Source organism: Phaseolus vulgaris, chromosome 2 (assembly GCF_051622355.1).
Source record: "Phaseolus vulgaris cultivar YP4 chromosome 2, ASM5162235v1, whole genome shotgun sequence".
NCBI classification, from domain to species: Eukaryota; Viridiplantae; Streptophyta; class Magnoliopsida; order Fabales; family Fabaceae; genus Phaseolus; species Phaseolus vulgaris.
Genome location: NC_143499.1, coordinates 21,320,498 through 21,337,969, shown reverse-complemented (window position 1 = coordinate 21,337,969; position 17,472 = coordinate 21,320,498). Strand labels below are relative to the sequence as shown.

Here is a 17,472-nt window from a genome sequence, read left to right as displayed (position 1 = left end):
GAGCACTACAAAAAAATGTGAGATTGAAGGAGAAGGATTTGGAGGTGTCGCACTGCTGCTAGAACATGAAAACGTGTTGCTGCTGGAACATGAAAGACACGGCTGTTCAAGAGAGCATCCTTGCCTGCACCTTTTTAAGGTTTTTTTAGGTTAAGAATATTTTTGGAATTTTAAAAACTAATAAGGGCGATTTAGTCTTTTAATAAGAGTGTGGGGGTGCAGGAAGAAAAATGTGGGATACAGGAAGAAACTGCCGGTATACAGGCTGACTTGGCCCATTTAAGGCTTATCCATGAAGCTTGTTTAAGGCTTTTGCTTACTGCAATAAATTTCAATATGCATCTTATTACTAATGTAAAATCACTAAAATGCTCTCTTTAATTTTAAATAGAGGTGGAGTTACATGTCAAAATATATTCCAGAGTTAGTATTTCAAAATACATTTCTGAATTTAGATTTTTAGAATATATTCTCATATTAAACTTTTCGGAACTTTAGGGCAGTCTTTGTCGAATATGTTTTCGGATTTGTTTTCTAAAATTCTTTTATAGAATATGTTTTTAGATTTTATTTTTCTAAATCTTTATTAGAAATGTATTATTTGTATTTTAATTTTTTCTTTTTAAGATGAGATTTTGGTTTTTCCATTTTATTTTTAAATTTCATTTCCAAAATGTAAAAAATTTGTTATGGATTTCCTTTTCCAAAATGTATTTTTCAATTCCAAAATGAAAGACAATTCTAGAATTTTAAAAATTGATTATGCAGGAAGCAATTGCCGTATTTTAAATGAACATCTAATCAAAATAAACGAACTATTTTTTATCTTTTTCTTCCTACACCTCCATTTTTATTAACTGCACCCCATATTAACAGGAAAATTAAATAAAAATACCCTTGCTAACTGCACCATGTTACCATGTTGTCGCCTGTATATTCCAAGAAGTTTGTTCCAAAAGATTGTGAGCAAATTCTTCTTGCATACCAATTTGAATCTGCACTCTATCACCTTTTTAATTTTTCAAAATTATCTTTTATTTTGAATTTAAAAATCTGAAAATCAAAATCTTATTTAAAAAATTAAATTCGAAATAAAAAAAATGCATTTCAGTAAAGAAGAACCAGAACACAGAATCTGAAAATTCTGAAAAAGGATTTCCAAAATTTATAAATCCAAATCCAGAAATGTATTCTAAACAAAATTGTAGAAATATTTTTTATCCACATCCCTTTTCATTTAAGGTCATTTTCATCATTTTGTAAAAACATTTTAATTATTTAATTTGCAAATCAAAGTTTAAATTGATATGGCGCTGAGAACATTTACCAAAAATTGTGTTCCTCAAAACTCGTTCCAGAATATATTTCATGCATTTCAAAAAATGTGTTCTAAAAATTCTATTCCAAAATTCTTATTGTGAAAATTCTGTTATAAAAATTATATTCCAAAAATAATATTATGAAAGGTCTGAAAAACTTATTCAAGGATATTTCTCGAACAGATAATCCAAAACCTTTTTTTCTAATTCCATATTTGGTTCCCGAAGTTAATAGATAAATCTATTAGTTTGCAATCTCGTCAAACTTTATTAAAAAAACATTTTTTTTGCAAAATTATATAATTTCTTTCTTTTATATTGTTAAACTAAAAATAAGACAAAAACATTATTATTGTTTTGAAAACCAAAAAAAAAATCCCAATATTTAAATTGTTTGACTCAATAATTAATACTGACATTAACATAATATTCACAACTTCTTAATTTTCCAGCATATGATCCAACACAAGTTTCTCTAAAATTCTATCATGTGACTTTTTCTCACATCTATGAGTGATAAAATAAAGTTGAGGTTTCATTTTCACTCCTACCACTCACAAGGTATTTCTTACAATATTTACAGTTATCCCTTAATTTCCCATCAAGATGTTGCATAGGTTTTTCAAGATATAAAAATTTCACATAGTAGAAAATGATTCCTAACCCTTTTATTTGATATTTGAGACTCAGTTAGGTTTATCTACATTAATCTCATTGGATGAAATATTTTTATCTATATCCGCATCAATAATTTTTAAACATATGAAGTCAACAAAACCTCAAAAAAGTTCACAGTTCATCAATTAAAACTAAAATAATTAAACCAGTACTAAATATTAGACATTTTCATTTGGAAAATAATGAATGTTGTATGTGTTTTTATTTTATTGCATATCCCGTACTATACTGTTAAATACATAAATAGGAGATTAACATGTTAAAAATTCAAAATGAGATATTATCGTGTTGTTAACACCTCAATAATCATAAGGTCAAATTTACATCAAACAGTTTTAAAATCTTTAAAATTCACAAATGGATGAGACTCAAAATTCTTGTATATTTATATTAATATTTTAAAAAAATCTAATTCGCATGTCCTTGTTGAGCCAAAGAGATATCCACCCCTAAATAGGATTAAGTAAAAGAAAAGAGTAGATGTTTGGGTTATTAGATGATAGAAAAAGAAGAGAAAAGCAGGTTTTCTTCCTTTTGCAGTTGGGTAAAAAAATGAAGAACATAAACTGATATATATTAATGAAAAGTATTACGTAATTTGTTTTATTGTTAAAATATTACACTCCATCAAACATACTGTGAGCTTGAAATCAAAACAAGAAATGCCCCTGGACATGGGTCAGTATTATACGTAAAGATATCTACTTAACAAGAGAATTTATTGAGCAAAACCTGGTGATGGGTGTGCATCAAGAGAAGGTCTCTACAACTTGTTCATTAATTCATTCATACAGGAACCCCTAACTCGTTGATCTTCACAATCCGTTTGTTCAGCGCAGATCTCTGATCCTTCAAATTTGAAACCATAGAAGCAACCTGTCACGTTTTTTGAGGCAGAGAGAAATCAATAAGAAATGAACATTACTGAAATTTGGGGAAACACACAGATATAGTTTGCTTGCCTCAGCTCGAAGTGCCAGAGCTTCACGATTTGGTATATACCGCAGCTTGTCTAGCAAATCTAAATCATGATAAATGAAGGTAAATCCCAAGGCCACAATATATATAACACAATCGCCAAAGCAAATATAAGGCATGATGGAGCTCCGGATTTTCTTCTTTTCAAACAAAAGAGTGGAAAAAATGGGATAAAAAATTGTTAATTTTGTGTATAAAAGAATTTATAGACTGTTGAAGTAATTATTACAAAGAGTCAATAATTTTAATTACAGTGATTCATGATTGGATGACATCACTACAAAAGAAACTTCTACATTATCACTATATTCTAATTAAATTCAACATTTTATCTCAAGTTACTTAAAAGAAAGAAGAGAGAAAGATAGCATACCAATAGCGCGGTTTTCAACCTTGTATGCTGATTTTGCCAGCTGTTGAAATTGGCTTCCAGCGCTCCTATATACGTTTATTTAAATTAATAAACTTCAGGCATACTTTAGCAGTAATAAAAAGGAACGTCCTTTCTTTAACTAATAATAATACATACAGTAGTTCGGAATGCCCGTATTTCATTTCCTTCTCAGCAAGAGCTGTCCTTTGAAGCAGTTTTCCACTCTCCTTCTTCAGTAAATCCACTGAAAGGTTGAAGTCCTTTACACTCTTCTCAGTTCTAGCATACCGTGCCTACGTGAAAAGGTGAAAGAATATCAGAATATGCACTGGAGAAATATTACAATTTTTAATGCAGAACTGGTAGGAAGTAAAGATACAAATAAGGAAAGTGCACGTGATGCATCAGAATTGGAAAGGAGCAGTACGTAAGAACATAGGTAAGGGAAGCATCTTGATTGTTCAACCGAGTAATACCTCCTCACTCTGGAATCGACCTAATGTTTGACGAAACAGAAACCTTCTTGGAGCTGCAAAACCAAAAAACAATTCAATTTGATTGAAACAAATACAAACATCGAGACTTGGGATACAGTACAGTAGAGTCATAATGATCGCATTTTCCACAAAGAGATGCAACAAAAGCACATACATTTATACCACACTATATCGGTCAGCTACACAAATCAATAAATGGCACTGGGGTATATCAAAAAACAATTCAAGCAAAGCTATTTTTAAATGGTTTTTTCTATAGTTTTCTCAGGTCTAATACTAAACCCTTAGTGTGTCTTACATCAGTTCCCCTTAAACTTGAATTTTTAGCACATTCTTGAAATCTTCCACTCAGTATTCAAAGATATTTTGAATATTTTAATATTTGAAAACATTGAAATTATTGCGTCTTGACCTCCAAAACTGAGCAATTAAGATCCCTACCACGAGCATCATTAAGAGATTGATATCTGAGTCAATCAATCAATATTTTTAGGCTAAATTGCTCTCGCAAATCTCTGGACTATTTACTAAATTTTAATTAGGCTAAACTCGTTTTTCAATTGGATTCTTAAACTTCATTTATTTTTTTAATTGAACCACTTCATCTCCCCGCAATTATGAAAAATATATAACAAGGACCTATTTAGGTTCTGAATCCAATATCACCACATATGGAGATTTGCACCGAGTATTAACCTCTTCAGGTTTTGAATCCAGTATTTTCAACCAAATATTCACACCTCTGCAAGTCCACTCAACCCAGATATTTTTTCACAAATTTCTCTATGACTTCACCAGATAACTTTATTGCAAACTCACATCTGACTTGAACAATTAATTTTTTGTAACAGCAGTTAGTCGGAAGGACCCAATTAAAAAAAGAGTGTCAGGGTCTTAATTGAAAATTGTAAAATAGTTCAAGAACCTACATATATCAATTAAATCTATTTTTTAATACTGAAAATTCCAAAAGCTGGTGTCTAAAATGTCATTATACTGTTGAAATTTTTCAATAGGATAGCTTACTGGAATATATTTTGATTTTTTTATCCTTGATTTGGCATATCATCTTCCATATATATTGTGATTTCTTGATTGTATAAACTAAAAGCAAGTTATTCATTGAAGTCTTCATGTGGTAAATCAGGTGCCTTTTGAGGATCTATGATTCATCAAGATATTATAGTTTGGTGGAGAAGCCCTTCTACAATGATCTTCTACTCTAGACTACCATCCCGCCTACAAGAGCAAGTTTGCCTTCTTTATTTTAGTGAAGGCTCGAACATTATGTATGTCTCTGTGATGCGTGTTACACATAACAAATCTTCAGCTCATGCCAATTACATTTCTACTCTAAGCCTCACCATGTCTTCAATACCACTAGACGCAAGGAAAATAGAAAATAGCAGCTTCGTAGCAGAATTACAGCCAAAGTTGGGAAAAATATATCAAGGACTAATTCAAATTAATTGTATATTACCAAGTCTAAGCCAGATTATACAAGTCCTATCTAAACCCAACTTTTCAGTCATTAAAAGTTCAAATCTCATGTGACTACAATCGAAACTACATTAAAGACAAAACCAAAAGCAAAACAAGAAAATAATCTGAATACATAAAGAAAAAGCAGTGTTCCTGCATTATTTTCCCAAGTTTTGCTACAATATGGTAATTTGTATCAAGATGCATAAATATTGAATTAAACCTAAGAAAAATCGAAATGCCAAAGTAAAATATATGTGAAAATGATAGGAAAAATGTTACCTCGCATAACCAAAAGAGCAGCAGAAATAGCTACTCCTGCACCTAAAGCTGGATTCTCCTTTACAATCATCAATCCATCTGCAAACGTAAGACATAAGAAGATACACCAATGCTATGTAAAAGATCACCACAGAACAGAAACATTCAGTTGTTTTATGGCCACCAACTTATTCAAAGATTAATAACATTCAGTGTGTTAGCTCATCTATGAAAAATAAATTTAAAATAAGATTGATGACATTTACTCCTCCTGTAAAATATAAAATTCAAAAGATATCCGCATTCCTCTTACTGCTAGACAAAAGACTCAAGAATCCTTTACTACCAGGGTAAGAAAAAATTAAATACAATAAAAGCAAGGAAAGGCTCAAGTATAGAAAGGGTGCATGATCTTTCTGCAAAAAATAAACCTTGAAGAAACAATTGTTAATTGAATATCAAATAGAAGCCATAAACATAAGCTTTGACATAACAAGTATAGGTACCAAAGAAATGCAAGCATATCCAATAATTTTTTTAAACAATCGCATATTTTACACACTGCCATAAAACTTTAACCTTACTTTTGCCAAAACCTTGATTAAACCAACAAAAAAGATCATAAAAGTTGAAAGACACAACCAACACTATATCAATAGTATCAATTTTTAATCACCTTTAACTTTATTGAAGAAAGCATCTTCATATGTCCTATACTGTGATGCTGCTTCTGGTAAAGAATTCTGCAAAAGAATCATGCATAATCAGATGAGTTTTGGAGCCATTCATATTTTACCAAGGGATAAAAAAAATAAAGCTTCATTACTTAGACAGCAGGTTAAATCATATGATAACATGTCATTAGAGTTCCAAATTAGTTCAGAGCTTCAATTTCCCATATGACTATAAAAAGAATCAGGAAATTAAATTATAAGTTTAATTTTAATGCTTGAGTGAATAATAAAAAAAACAAAGTATAATATAGCTGCTATAATTTTAAAATTAAATAGATATAAATAACAGACTTAATACATTATTACAAAGACAGAGATAAGGTGGCATAGTGTTTCACTCAATGAAAATCAGGATAGCAAAAATAATAGTGATGGTTACGGCAACGTGAGAAACAGAGTTAATGGTGACAGTGGCAAAGGTCACTTGCCTGCTGATGAAGATAAATTAGGATTAGCAGTAGCCGCAATAATGATAGAGTGGTTATGTTGACATTTGCACTAGTAGAAGGGCAAAATGTATCAACAGCAGTGATATGTCATGTATGTTATACGGAACCTGTATATAGCACTACATTATCTTGAATACCACAGCATTCCCATCCTCTAAATTCGCACTAAATTATTCTTTTGTATCTTCTTCTAAATCCCCCCTCTAAATTCAACTGCTCCACTGCTATGGCCAGGGAATCTTGGTTGCTGCCCAATGGTATCTATCTTCTACACTAGTAGAGAAAGAAATAGAGCACGTGCTTTCCAACAACACTTTCTTAAAGGGTCATATTTGAGCTTTCCGAAAAACCCTGTTGTAAAATACTAGGAATTATGTTTAGTTCAGTCTGACAAACTTTTAAGTTTTATAAGTGGTTGACATATTAATTCAAGATTAAAATAATTTAAATAAAGTGAAATAAAAACAAATAAAAGTTGAAGATATGCACAGTTTTACATTATTATTTAATTATTTTATAAATCATTATTAAAATGAGAGAGTCTCTATAAGTACTTTATCAATAATTTATGAAAGAGTGAATTCTAATGCATCACGATTTTCTTTGTTTGTTGTTTCCATAGAATTCCTTCCTACAAGCGATATTTCTCCACTCATTGATCACAAAGGAGTCTAGAGAATGTTGTTGAAAAAATGATCATGACAATAACTCAAACAAATAGAAAAACACAAATACTTATAGGTAAAAAAAACATTTGAAATTGGAACAGAGAACTCTCCTGCTATCACAGTTAAGATTGAGAATAGTATGAATGAGAGAGTTGAAAAGTCTCGCATATTTGGGTGAGATTGTTTATTGGGAATGACCTTTGTACCTAAAAATAAAAATAAAAACTCACAAAATCCATACAGATTCAATCAACAAATGAGGTGATTATTTTTTTTTTGTCTTTTAAGATCTCAATTGAATATTAAGTATCATGTAATGGAGTAGTGGCCACAGATAATTCAACCCTATAGTGTAAAATTGTGCCATAACCTAGTCTCTCCGTGAATAAAACTGAAGGCAATCCTTTTGTTACTCTCATCTCTTTTCTTTCTGTTTGATTCCAGTAAATAAAGAAGAGAGGAATGTAAACCCTCACTGAATTCGGCATCCACCTCCTAACCAACTACCAAAGAAATTCAGCAAACAGGGAATATTATCCCTCCACATTGCGTATAACGCAAATAACATAGAAGATTCCTATGAGATGAAAAGAGGAAGGGGAAACCTGAAAGGCATGGAACTGTGTTGAAGAGCTATGTTGCACAGTCCGAGCAGATTGAATGGCAGAACGCTGAAGATTCTCCGCAATGGTGGCCAGCGATGGAGCGGCGTCCAGGGACGCATCTCCGTCTGAAGAGGTCGACGAATCTGCCTTTGCCATTGTCCGATAGTGCGTAGGGTGTAGGTTGCGCTGCACTGTATACAAACTATGCCTAGTTAACAAGCACACATTATTTAATTAATTGCATTTTAGCGTGTATTAAAACAATAAGTATTTTTTTAGTTGAAATTATATCAAAATAACTATTTTTAAATATAAAATAAATAAATATTTTTAATAAATAAATTGTATAATTTATTATAAATAATCTAATGTGAAATATAAAGACCAATGGTTTGGTTTGAATGATATTGAACTCAAACCTTTTATCCAAGGATTAGGATTTGACCAGGGTGATTCTCTTGTACTATATTCTACCCAACACATTAACATAAAATGTCAATTTTATTTTTAATGAATTAAAAAATTTGTCTTTGGGATATTCATATTCGTAAGTCAAATCACAAAGTTTTGGATTTATAAATCCAGAACTAATATGTTATTTTCGGATTTTACCATCCAAAAGTTTGGACAACATAAATGACATTCTGGATATCAAGATGTGTAAGCAAACATAAATGAGTTATGAATCTCAATCCTCAATATCGTTTACAGCATACCATTCTGGATATGAAAATCCAGAACTCATAACTCACTTCTGGATATGATCATCCAAAAGCTTAAATAAAATACGAAAATGACCTTCCGAATTTTGAAATCCGGAATGTATAAAAATCACTTTCGAATTTGTACATCCGTACGCAAAAATGAAATCAAGGACAATGTTGGATTTTAAATTTTGTGTTGAGTGCATGTCATGAATGATATGGTGCAGGAAGAAATTGCCTTTGACTAGTCAATAGATGTTTGTAGAACTAACATGGTTGTCTAAAAGATCTCTTGACATAGAGTATTTTTATTTATTTGTAATTATATTAAAATTTAATAGCCTATATAACTTTGAGTATATTTTAAAAGTTAACAAAGAAAATAAATAAATTTATATATATATAGTTATGATTTATCTAATTTTTTTATAGGTATTTTGATTACAAGTTTAAAAGTTAACAAAGAAAATAAATAAATTTATATATATATATATATATAGTTATGATTTATCTATTTTTTTCTATAGGTATTTTGATTAAAAGTTGTTAAGACATGAGTGAAGTTTAAAATAACATGCAAGTTTTAACTTATATATATGTTCAATATATTTATTTAGATGATAAGGAATACTAACATGTTTTGGTATATTTAATAACTTACTAATACTAACTTATGATGTATTATTATAAAATTAAAATAAAACTTTGAAGATTGAAAATGTACAAGATGTATATTATTTTCAGACAAAATCTCTAAACAAGTGCTACAAAGGCTTAAACGTAAACTATAAATCTAAGACTTGTCATACTCAAAATGTTATATGCACATATGCACGAGATAACAACTTATGAGACGCAAAATAAAGAAAATTACAATATGTAGTCTAGTTGAAGAACTACAAGATGCTAATGCAGTTATCCTTATACTCATTTGTACACAAGTTTAACATAAGACACATTGTAAAATGTATAAAAAATTTATCAAGAACATATCCTAAAGATGATTCTTGCACAATACAAATATCATCTAAGTTTGTATGCTCAAAATGATATTGTCACAATAAGAGAGGAGTAACAAAAAAAATATTGTCTTTTCTACAACACTTTGAGTGTTATTGTGAAATGTATCAATCAAAAGTCAAGCATATTCAACAATTTGATTTAGGACGTCTATAGAAGAAAACTTTTAACCTTAAACTCTAAATGCTACTAATGAAATTAAGTGAAAACCATATGTCTTACATGATTTCTGCATGTAAAGGTGAGCCTTAAAGCTTCTAAGTGCTAAGCAATTTTTATGTGTCTAATAGACCACTTAAAGTGAGTTCATTTTGTAAATTTTTCTCAATAAGTGAAGTTAAAACTTAGAAGCAATGATTTTTTATTTGTAATATCTTCTTTGTGAAAGTTCCCTCGTAAACACCTAACAATTTGTTATTATAGCATAAAGAGACTCTGTGGATTTAGTCTAAAGAGGTATTGTATACTCAATGTTCAATCTTAGACGAAGATTAGTTGATCATCATGAGTGATTTTATGTACTTGTTGCAAGTTATAAGTGGTAGTGATACTTGCAATCATTTTTTTATTAGTGAAATCCTTTTTAATTTGTAAAGGAAAATTGAACTTAACTGAGGTTTATATAACTAATAAAAAGTTGTTCAATATTAAGAAGGGGTGAATTGGTGTTTTCTATTATATTTTTCCATTTAACAAATTTTGAAAAATGTTTCTTAAAGCACTTGATTAAGGAGTTAAGATTCTTGCAAGGTAATGAAAATAGGGGTGGTGATACGGGCTGACCCGCCCCATGCTAGGAGTGCAGACTCATTTCACTGGTCCGCGCCGCATAAGAAGTAAGTGTGGGCCTGCAGGCCAGCTCGCATAAGAATCTTTTTTGAAAAATTAAAATTTCGTTAATTATAAAAAAAACTTATTCCTGCTATTGACAAATAAATTTTTTATCTGTGTTTCAATTCATTTAATTAAGATAAAAATATAAATTCAAGTATGAGTGTTGTTAGAAGGCTTGATTAAAAATAATTAAAGTTTTACTTTGCATCTATTTTTTCCTATATATGTGTGTAAATGTATAAGAGTATCTTATCAAAGTTTTGCTACAAAATATTTTAATGAAGATGACTAATTTTTTAACTATCCTATTGAAATCTCTTCTTTATACTATTTTTTATTAAAAAAATTTAAATATAACACTTTACTTAAAACTAAATTCACTATCATTCTTAATATTAAATCCTTTAGATGATTAAAATAAAACATTCATTTTTTTAGTACATTAAATTCAATTTTTTAAAATAAAATAAATCAAAATAAAGGTCACACTGGAATAATGGATGAATGGGGTATGATTTTTTTTACAAAAAAAATAATTATTTTTTTATTTATGCGGACCAACTCGCCCCGCTGTTGGCCCGCGGGCTGCAGGTTATGCGGGGTGGGCCAAAGCGAGTCAGGGGGCTAGATTAGTGAGTCCGTCCCGCACTTTTTGGTAATGGGCCGCAGGACGGCCCGCATAGTCCGTTGGACGGCCCGCATAGTCCGTTGGACGGCCCGCATGGCTTGCCCTGTATTGTCACCCCTAAATGAAAAAGGTACAAAATAGATAAAGAAAGAAATATTGCTCAATAAATTTTAGACTAGTTTGAACCAATCGATTCTATATCTAGTATCAACCAACTTAACATTAGAACGATTGTATTTACTATCTTCAAATGTTTAGACTACAACGACACTACACATGTGAAACATGCAATCACACTTCAAGACAATGCACCTACAATTCCCTTGAACAACCTTCAAAATAAAAATACCAAGTAATGCAAATACACACTATAACAAATACACCAACCAAATGTATAACAAAAGTTTATAAGAATTCATAAGATATTACGACTAATGGATCGCAAAAATGTATAACAATGAGTAATCAAGTAAGAAGATCACCACACAACCATCAAATTGCTCTTACAACAAAAGAGTGTTTTTCACCAAGTTTAAAGCTTATTGAAGATATTATTGAATGTTTAATAGATTTTTTAATGTAATTTGTATATTTCAAGAAATATTATAAAACATTAATCGATTATTTTATTCTTTGTTATTTCTGAAAGCAAACCTACAATAATATAAGCGATTAGGTTTTCACCTAATCAATTATTTGTGCAAGCAAAGTTTTTACATTTGAGAATGATAATTTATTATTCTAAGTGATAATAAATTATTCTAAGTGATAATCAATTATTAGTATAAGCAATGTAAGTGATAATAAATTATTCTAAGTGATAATCAATTATTAGTATAAGCAATGTAAGAAACTTTTTATACAATTGAAAACTTAATTGATTATTAATAAAGATAATTAGTTATCAATGAAAATGATGGCTTTGAAAAAATAACAACACATAATCGATTAAACAAAAGGATAATTGATTATTAGTGAAAGGGATGTTTTTAAATAATTTGTGTTGATCAAACCATAATCAATTATTAATAATGACAATCAATTATATAACTTATGATAATAGATTATTGCATGTAATAATTGATTAATTTGTTCATGAAACCTTTTCATAAACAATTTTCGAAAATCATAAAAAACTTTGTAAGTTATGGTGACTTATGCTTGTTAGCTATGTGAATGATTTACACACATTCAATCATGAAAGCTTGTAACATACAACACAATGGGTCAATCTGTTGAACCAAGTGGTGTTCAAGCTTTGAAGAATCCAAATCCTTTGAAGGATGTTGAAGCCTCTGCTGTGCTTGATGTTGCTGTGCTGGTTTAGCTTAGTTCTGGGGTAGTTTGGATGTTGTAATCCACCCTTTGATTAAATCTAAAGCATAGGCATTCTAAATTTTTGTGAAAGTAAAATGTTTTCAAACTAAGTTAAAACAACTGATTATTTTGTCGAAACAACATATACTTAGGTGTTTTGAGAAAAAGATTGAAAATTGTTTTTAAAATGGTTGAACTGTTAAGAACCAAAACAACCGATTGATTCGAGGAAACAACCGATTGTTTGTTTTGGGACCATAACAGAAAAACTGTTTTATCTTTGACTGAACTTTAAATGATTTAACTGCTTACGCTCCAGTCATTAAATGCTTTGACCAATCTTTAAATGCAATTTAAGAGTTTGTTAAGATTTGATAACAAACTACATCTTTGAATATATTCAGAAAAATAGTTTTTGACAATTAATCTTTGACAAGTTTTTGCTAAGAGTTTTTGAGTTTTTCAAAGAGCTGAGATTGCTAAGAGTTTGTGATTGATCAAAGTGTATGGAATAGGATTCTACTTGTATTGATTTCAGATTATCTTCTGTAACAAGTGTAATCCTTGTACTCTGTTAAACAAGTTTTGTTTCTGTGTTTGCTGAGATTGGCTATGTGTTCTTGAGGGGATCAAGATCAACAATCTTAGTGTTGGTGTGTTGGCCAAGGAGAGTGTGTTTCTTGAGGTGTTCAAGGTCATTCTCTTGGTTGATGTGTAAGTGATCAAGGTGTGATTGCTTAGTGGATTTCCTCAGGGTTTCTGAGAAGACTGGATGTAGCTCTGGGTTTGGAGTGAACCAGTATAAACAACTGTGTACAATCTCTCTATCCCTATCTCTTAAAATTCAGTTTTGTTATTTGATAACTGGTATAAACAACCGATTGTTTCGATAAAACAACTGATTGTTTTTCCAGTATTGTGCTTTTGCTTTATGTTTTGGAAAAACTGATTTCTTAATCAAGGTTTTCTTGAAGTATTTTCATTCTAAGCTTAAAAGTTTCTAAAAATCTTTCTTAAACAATTCACCCTCCCTCTCGTTTAAGGCCATATATTCTAACACAATCTTCATCATCAAAATCTTTAAACACCTTCATGTAAGAACTTGATCAACCGTTTGAGGTGAACTAGTACAAATCAATATTTTCACTATTAATGTCTATTACATGAGTTTTTTAACTTTTGGTCATTGTATTAATGTCTATTACATGATTTTTTTTAACTCTTGGTCATTGTCTAAATGTTTGTAAAAATTGTTGTGAACCTATTTCTTAAACTATCATACGACCCCTATTAGTGTTTTACATGCCTTATTGCAAAAAAACGTTTTAATGATACATATATGAGTGAGTAATTAAATTAATGTGTGATCTAACATTAACATTCTCACATGTGTTTTGACTAAGAAAGTTATAGTCATCAAAATCTTCTAATGTTATCCTTATATATGCTTGAAAATTCATCTATTATATTTACTATAAATAAGCATGTGATTAAAGCCAAATCACAATTTAGTATTCCATTTAAAGAATAAGGTAAATCTTTAAAGGTGGATATTTTTTCTAATCAAATTAATTTTATCCAACAACATTCAAAACACTATATTTTCTTATTAAAGAAAGAAAAGAGTCCAACAACATGCAAAAAAAAAAAGTCTTTTTAGGAATTAATTGATATCAAAAGAAATTGAGAAACGCAAAAGCATATCTAAAAGTAATCATAATATATTTTATCATATATTATTGCATGTTGTAAGGAGTGAGAGAGAGAAAGATTTACACAGCCAATTTTATACTAGTTCACTCAACCTTGAGCTACATCCAGTTCCCAGAACAACCACTGGGTTTCACTAGTAATCACTTACAAATTACAACAACACAACCACAAAGAGGTGACCTTGAAAACCACAAGACCCACTCACCCTGTTTGCAACCACACACCTCAAGTCAGAACACCCTTTGACTTTGCAGAATTTCACACACACACACTTACAAGTTTATGAAAGTACAATTACAAGAATCATGAAAGGAATAGAAAACACCTGAGATTACTGAAACCAGGAAGTCTTATGATCAAATCTTGTACCAATGCAAAGCTAAACAACAATCTTGCAAACTTTGAAAAAATTCTTTCAAAAATAATCTCAATCTCACTTTGATTTCAAACTGTGTAAAAACTTGTGTTTTTGTTTTGAAAGCAAAGCTATATTTATAACACTAAAAACTAGCCGTTCTAGGCAACATTTATGAGCCAAAGCAGTTTTGATCACACCCAAAATAAATTAATAGGTTTTCAAAAAACGGTTAGGAAATGTCACAATCAACCAGTTGAAAATTCGTTTTAACCGGTTGAATTGGTTAGACAGTTACATAACCAAGTCAAAAACAGTTTTAAAACCTTTAAACAAGCGAAGTGACAAACAACTGATTATTTCGATAATTCAACCGATTGTTTTTCTCTTTGCTTAGAAAAACACTTTGCTTTTTAAAATAGATTGGGCAAGCTTTGTGCAAGGGTCAAGAATTGATCTTTACATAGATTCTAAACACTCTAATCTAAACTCAAACCAAAAGCAGCACAACTTCAAGCTTTATCATGGATTTGAAACATCAAAGCTCTCATGCTCTACACATGTTTCTTTATATATTACTTTAAAGTTCAAATAAAGAAGTGCAATCTTCTATACATGGACATTGATCCACTAACAATGCGACATCACTCTTATATATGCAAAGAATCAATTAGTCATGTTATTAAGCATAAAAATATCTTATTTCAAAATATTATGCAAGCAATGATCATATTCCTAAAGACCTATATAAATACAAGGAAATTAGTAGATCAAACATGTGACTGCAATATTCTTTCTATTGATTTTGTTCTGAGTTTCTTTTTTGTATTTTTTTCTTTAGTGGGAGAGTGTTAAACCTTTGTATTCTTTATTTCTTAAATTTACTCACTTGTGAGGATGTCCTTATTTTGTATTCTTTTTGTGAGAGTTAACCTTCCTTTAATTTATCTTATTAGTTATAGCCAAAATTAACAATTAAGAATACTAGAGTTCTCAATCTCAAGTGGAGATTGAGAAGGGATAACCAAGAGCGATAGTGTATTCAATTTTAATCAAAGTTTTATTAATGAAACCATTTAAGAATTTCTTAAAGTATACTTCAGAGTTATAGGTGAACTAGTATAAGTTGTGTTGTTTTGTGAAAGTTTTTTTTATCTGTTTGATTATCTAACTGTTTTGTGAGAAAAGTCTTGTGGTTTGTATTCAACTCCACTTCTAGAGTCTTTTTTCTACTTAAACAAATATGCATTAAACATATACTACAAATGATGGAATCTAAGGACCCCATGATAGAGTTTGGTTGGTACATCATCTACCATCTAGTGATGAACACTTTGTTCAACCTTTTACACCTCCTCTACATCAATTTTTCCATTACTGTAAAAGGATACCTCTAATGTCTCCTACTCGACTTGTTGACTAGAATTTTACATATATACAAGATTTTCTATAAGTTATTCCATCATTTGAACCTCAAGTACACCAAAAAATCGTCAACAAGGGAGATTTCATGGTGAAACAACCATTATTTAGTGTCAAACATATGCACCTCAAGTTTGACTTTAGACTATTGAAGAAGGCTCCGGTTTGTGACATCAACGGGTTAGCGACTACTTGACTCAAGCTTCATTCATATGGATGATTAGTTCAACGAGACATTTTAAATCTTAAGATTATTTAGGAAGCTCATCAAGCTCACTCCTAAAGAAAATGGAAAAACACGTAAGAGGAGGAAGGACAATCTTACCCATCGATCTTGGTGATGGGTTGGACAAAAAACACAAAATTTTGAGGACTTAATGATGTGTGACAATAACTCGGATGTTGCATCACTTAATAGTCAAGCACATGTTGATCTTTGACCTCAACTCAAGTGTCCAAGAATATAATGTGCACCAAAACAACAATATTTTGCACAAGAACCATAATAATAATAATAACAACATCCACGACAATAACTCCAACAAAGTTTGAAAAGGTTAGGGTTTTCCTACAAGTTTCCTTCCACCACAACCAAAAGAGGGTGAGGGATTTTGAAGATAATCAACCTCTCATTAGGAAAAAAATTAGTGTCTCAACATTGTAATCTTACTAAATGAGTCACTAAAGTTGTTCCTTTAGTAGGCTTCAAGCTTTTATTGCATGAACATCTTCATACAAATCACCCAATACCACCACTAAACAAATTAATGATGTTGAGGATGAAGCCATTCAACAACTCTATTGCCTTACACCCTTTATAGACACACCTTTTACCATCCTTTACCACCACCTCAAACAAACACTTACATAAACTACAACAGACGAACCCCTCACCATCAACTACCTTAAAATTTCTATCTTCACCCTAATCTTCTACTTAAGCCTCACATCTACCATCTCCGCGAGCCTATAAAAAGCTCTCAATGTACCATCAAGGTGAACCTCCACTCGTGCTACAACACTCTTCCAACCTTCTCTCCATCCCTATGTTTGTAAGCTCATCCATGGGCTTGAGCCTTGGAAAAAAAGTAGTAGATTATACTCGCACATTGTTTACAAAAGAAGAAAATGAATCAAAAGTCTCTTAATTTATCATTCAAGCCCTCATAAAAAACCATGAGACTATTTATCCTCCTTCCTAAAAAATAATCCCAAACATAACCTTCTGGTGGTATCCAGATCGAATTGTACCGCATCTACCATCATTTTGACCTTTGTCCTCTTAAAACTACCTCCAATGAACCCTTTAATAAAGTCATGTTAGCCCCTTCAAAATCATCCATTAACAACTTATCATATGATTAACATCATGCCTTTGAGGGAACCTTTCATGGGGACACTAATAAATGTTAAATCACGAATCTAGTGGCATTGG

At 30.7% G+C, this 17,472-nt stretch overlaps 1 protein-coding gene across 2 annotated transcripts; it reads right to left on the bottom strand.

The window, feature by feature from the left end:
* Positions 1 to 2,550: 2,550 nt before the first annotated feature.
* Positions 2,551 to 8,278, bottom strand: LOC137810896 (chromosome-associated kinesin). Of its 2 annotated transcripts, none has more exons than XR_016518504.1 (8): positions 8,045 to 8,267; positions 6,265 to 6,331; positions 5,610 to 5,687; positions 3,776 to 3,877; positions 3,505 to 3,641; positions 3,349 to 3,413; positions 2,960 to 3,018; positions 2,551 to 2,873 (listed from the first exon to the last, which is right to left on the bottom strand). XR_016518504.1 is itself a non-coding variant. In XM_068612388.2 (8 exons), the coding sequence occupies exons 1-8, from the start codon at positions 8,198 to 8,200 to the stop codon at positions 2,784 to 2,786; spliced, it is 705 nt and encodes a 234-aa protein (XP_068468489.1). In that variant the 5' UTR covers positions 8,201 to 8,278; the 3' UTR covers positions 2,551 to 2,783. The 2 variants fall into 2 exon arrangements, 1 of the variants encoding a protein (XP_068468489.1); XM_068612388.2 differs by having other exon boundaries at positions 3,825 to 3,877; positions 8,045 to 8,278.
* Positions 8,279 to 17,472: the final 9,194 nt, after the last annotated feature.

What these genes read in the sequence shown, in the direction of transcription:
- LOC137810896 (XM_068612388.2), bottom strand. Translation starts at nt 8,200, where the DNA reads ATGGCAAAGGCAGATTCGTCGACCTCTTCAGACGGAGATGCGTCCCTG. An exon ending in TTTCTTCAATAAAGTTAAAG is followed by an intron (nt 5,688 to 6,264) that starts GTGATTAAAAAT and finishes TTACGTTTGCAG; the next exon opens with ATGGATTGATGATTGTAAAG. An exon ending in TACGGGCATTCCGAACTACT is followed by an intron (nt 3,414 to 3,504) that starts GTATGTATTATT and finishes AAACGTATATAG; the next exon opens with GAGCGCTGGAAGCCAATTTC.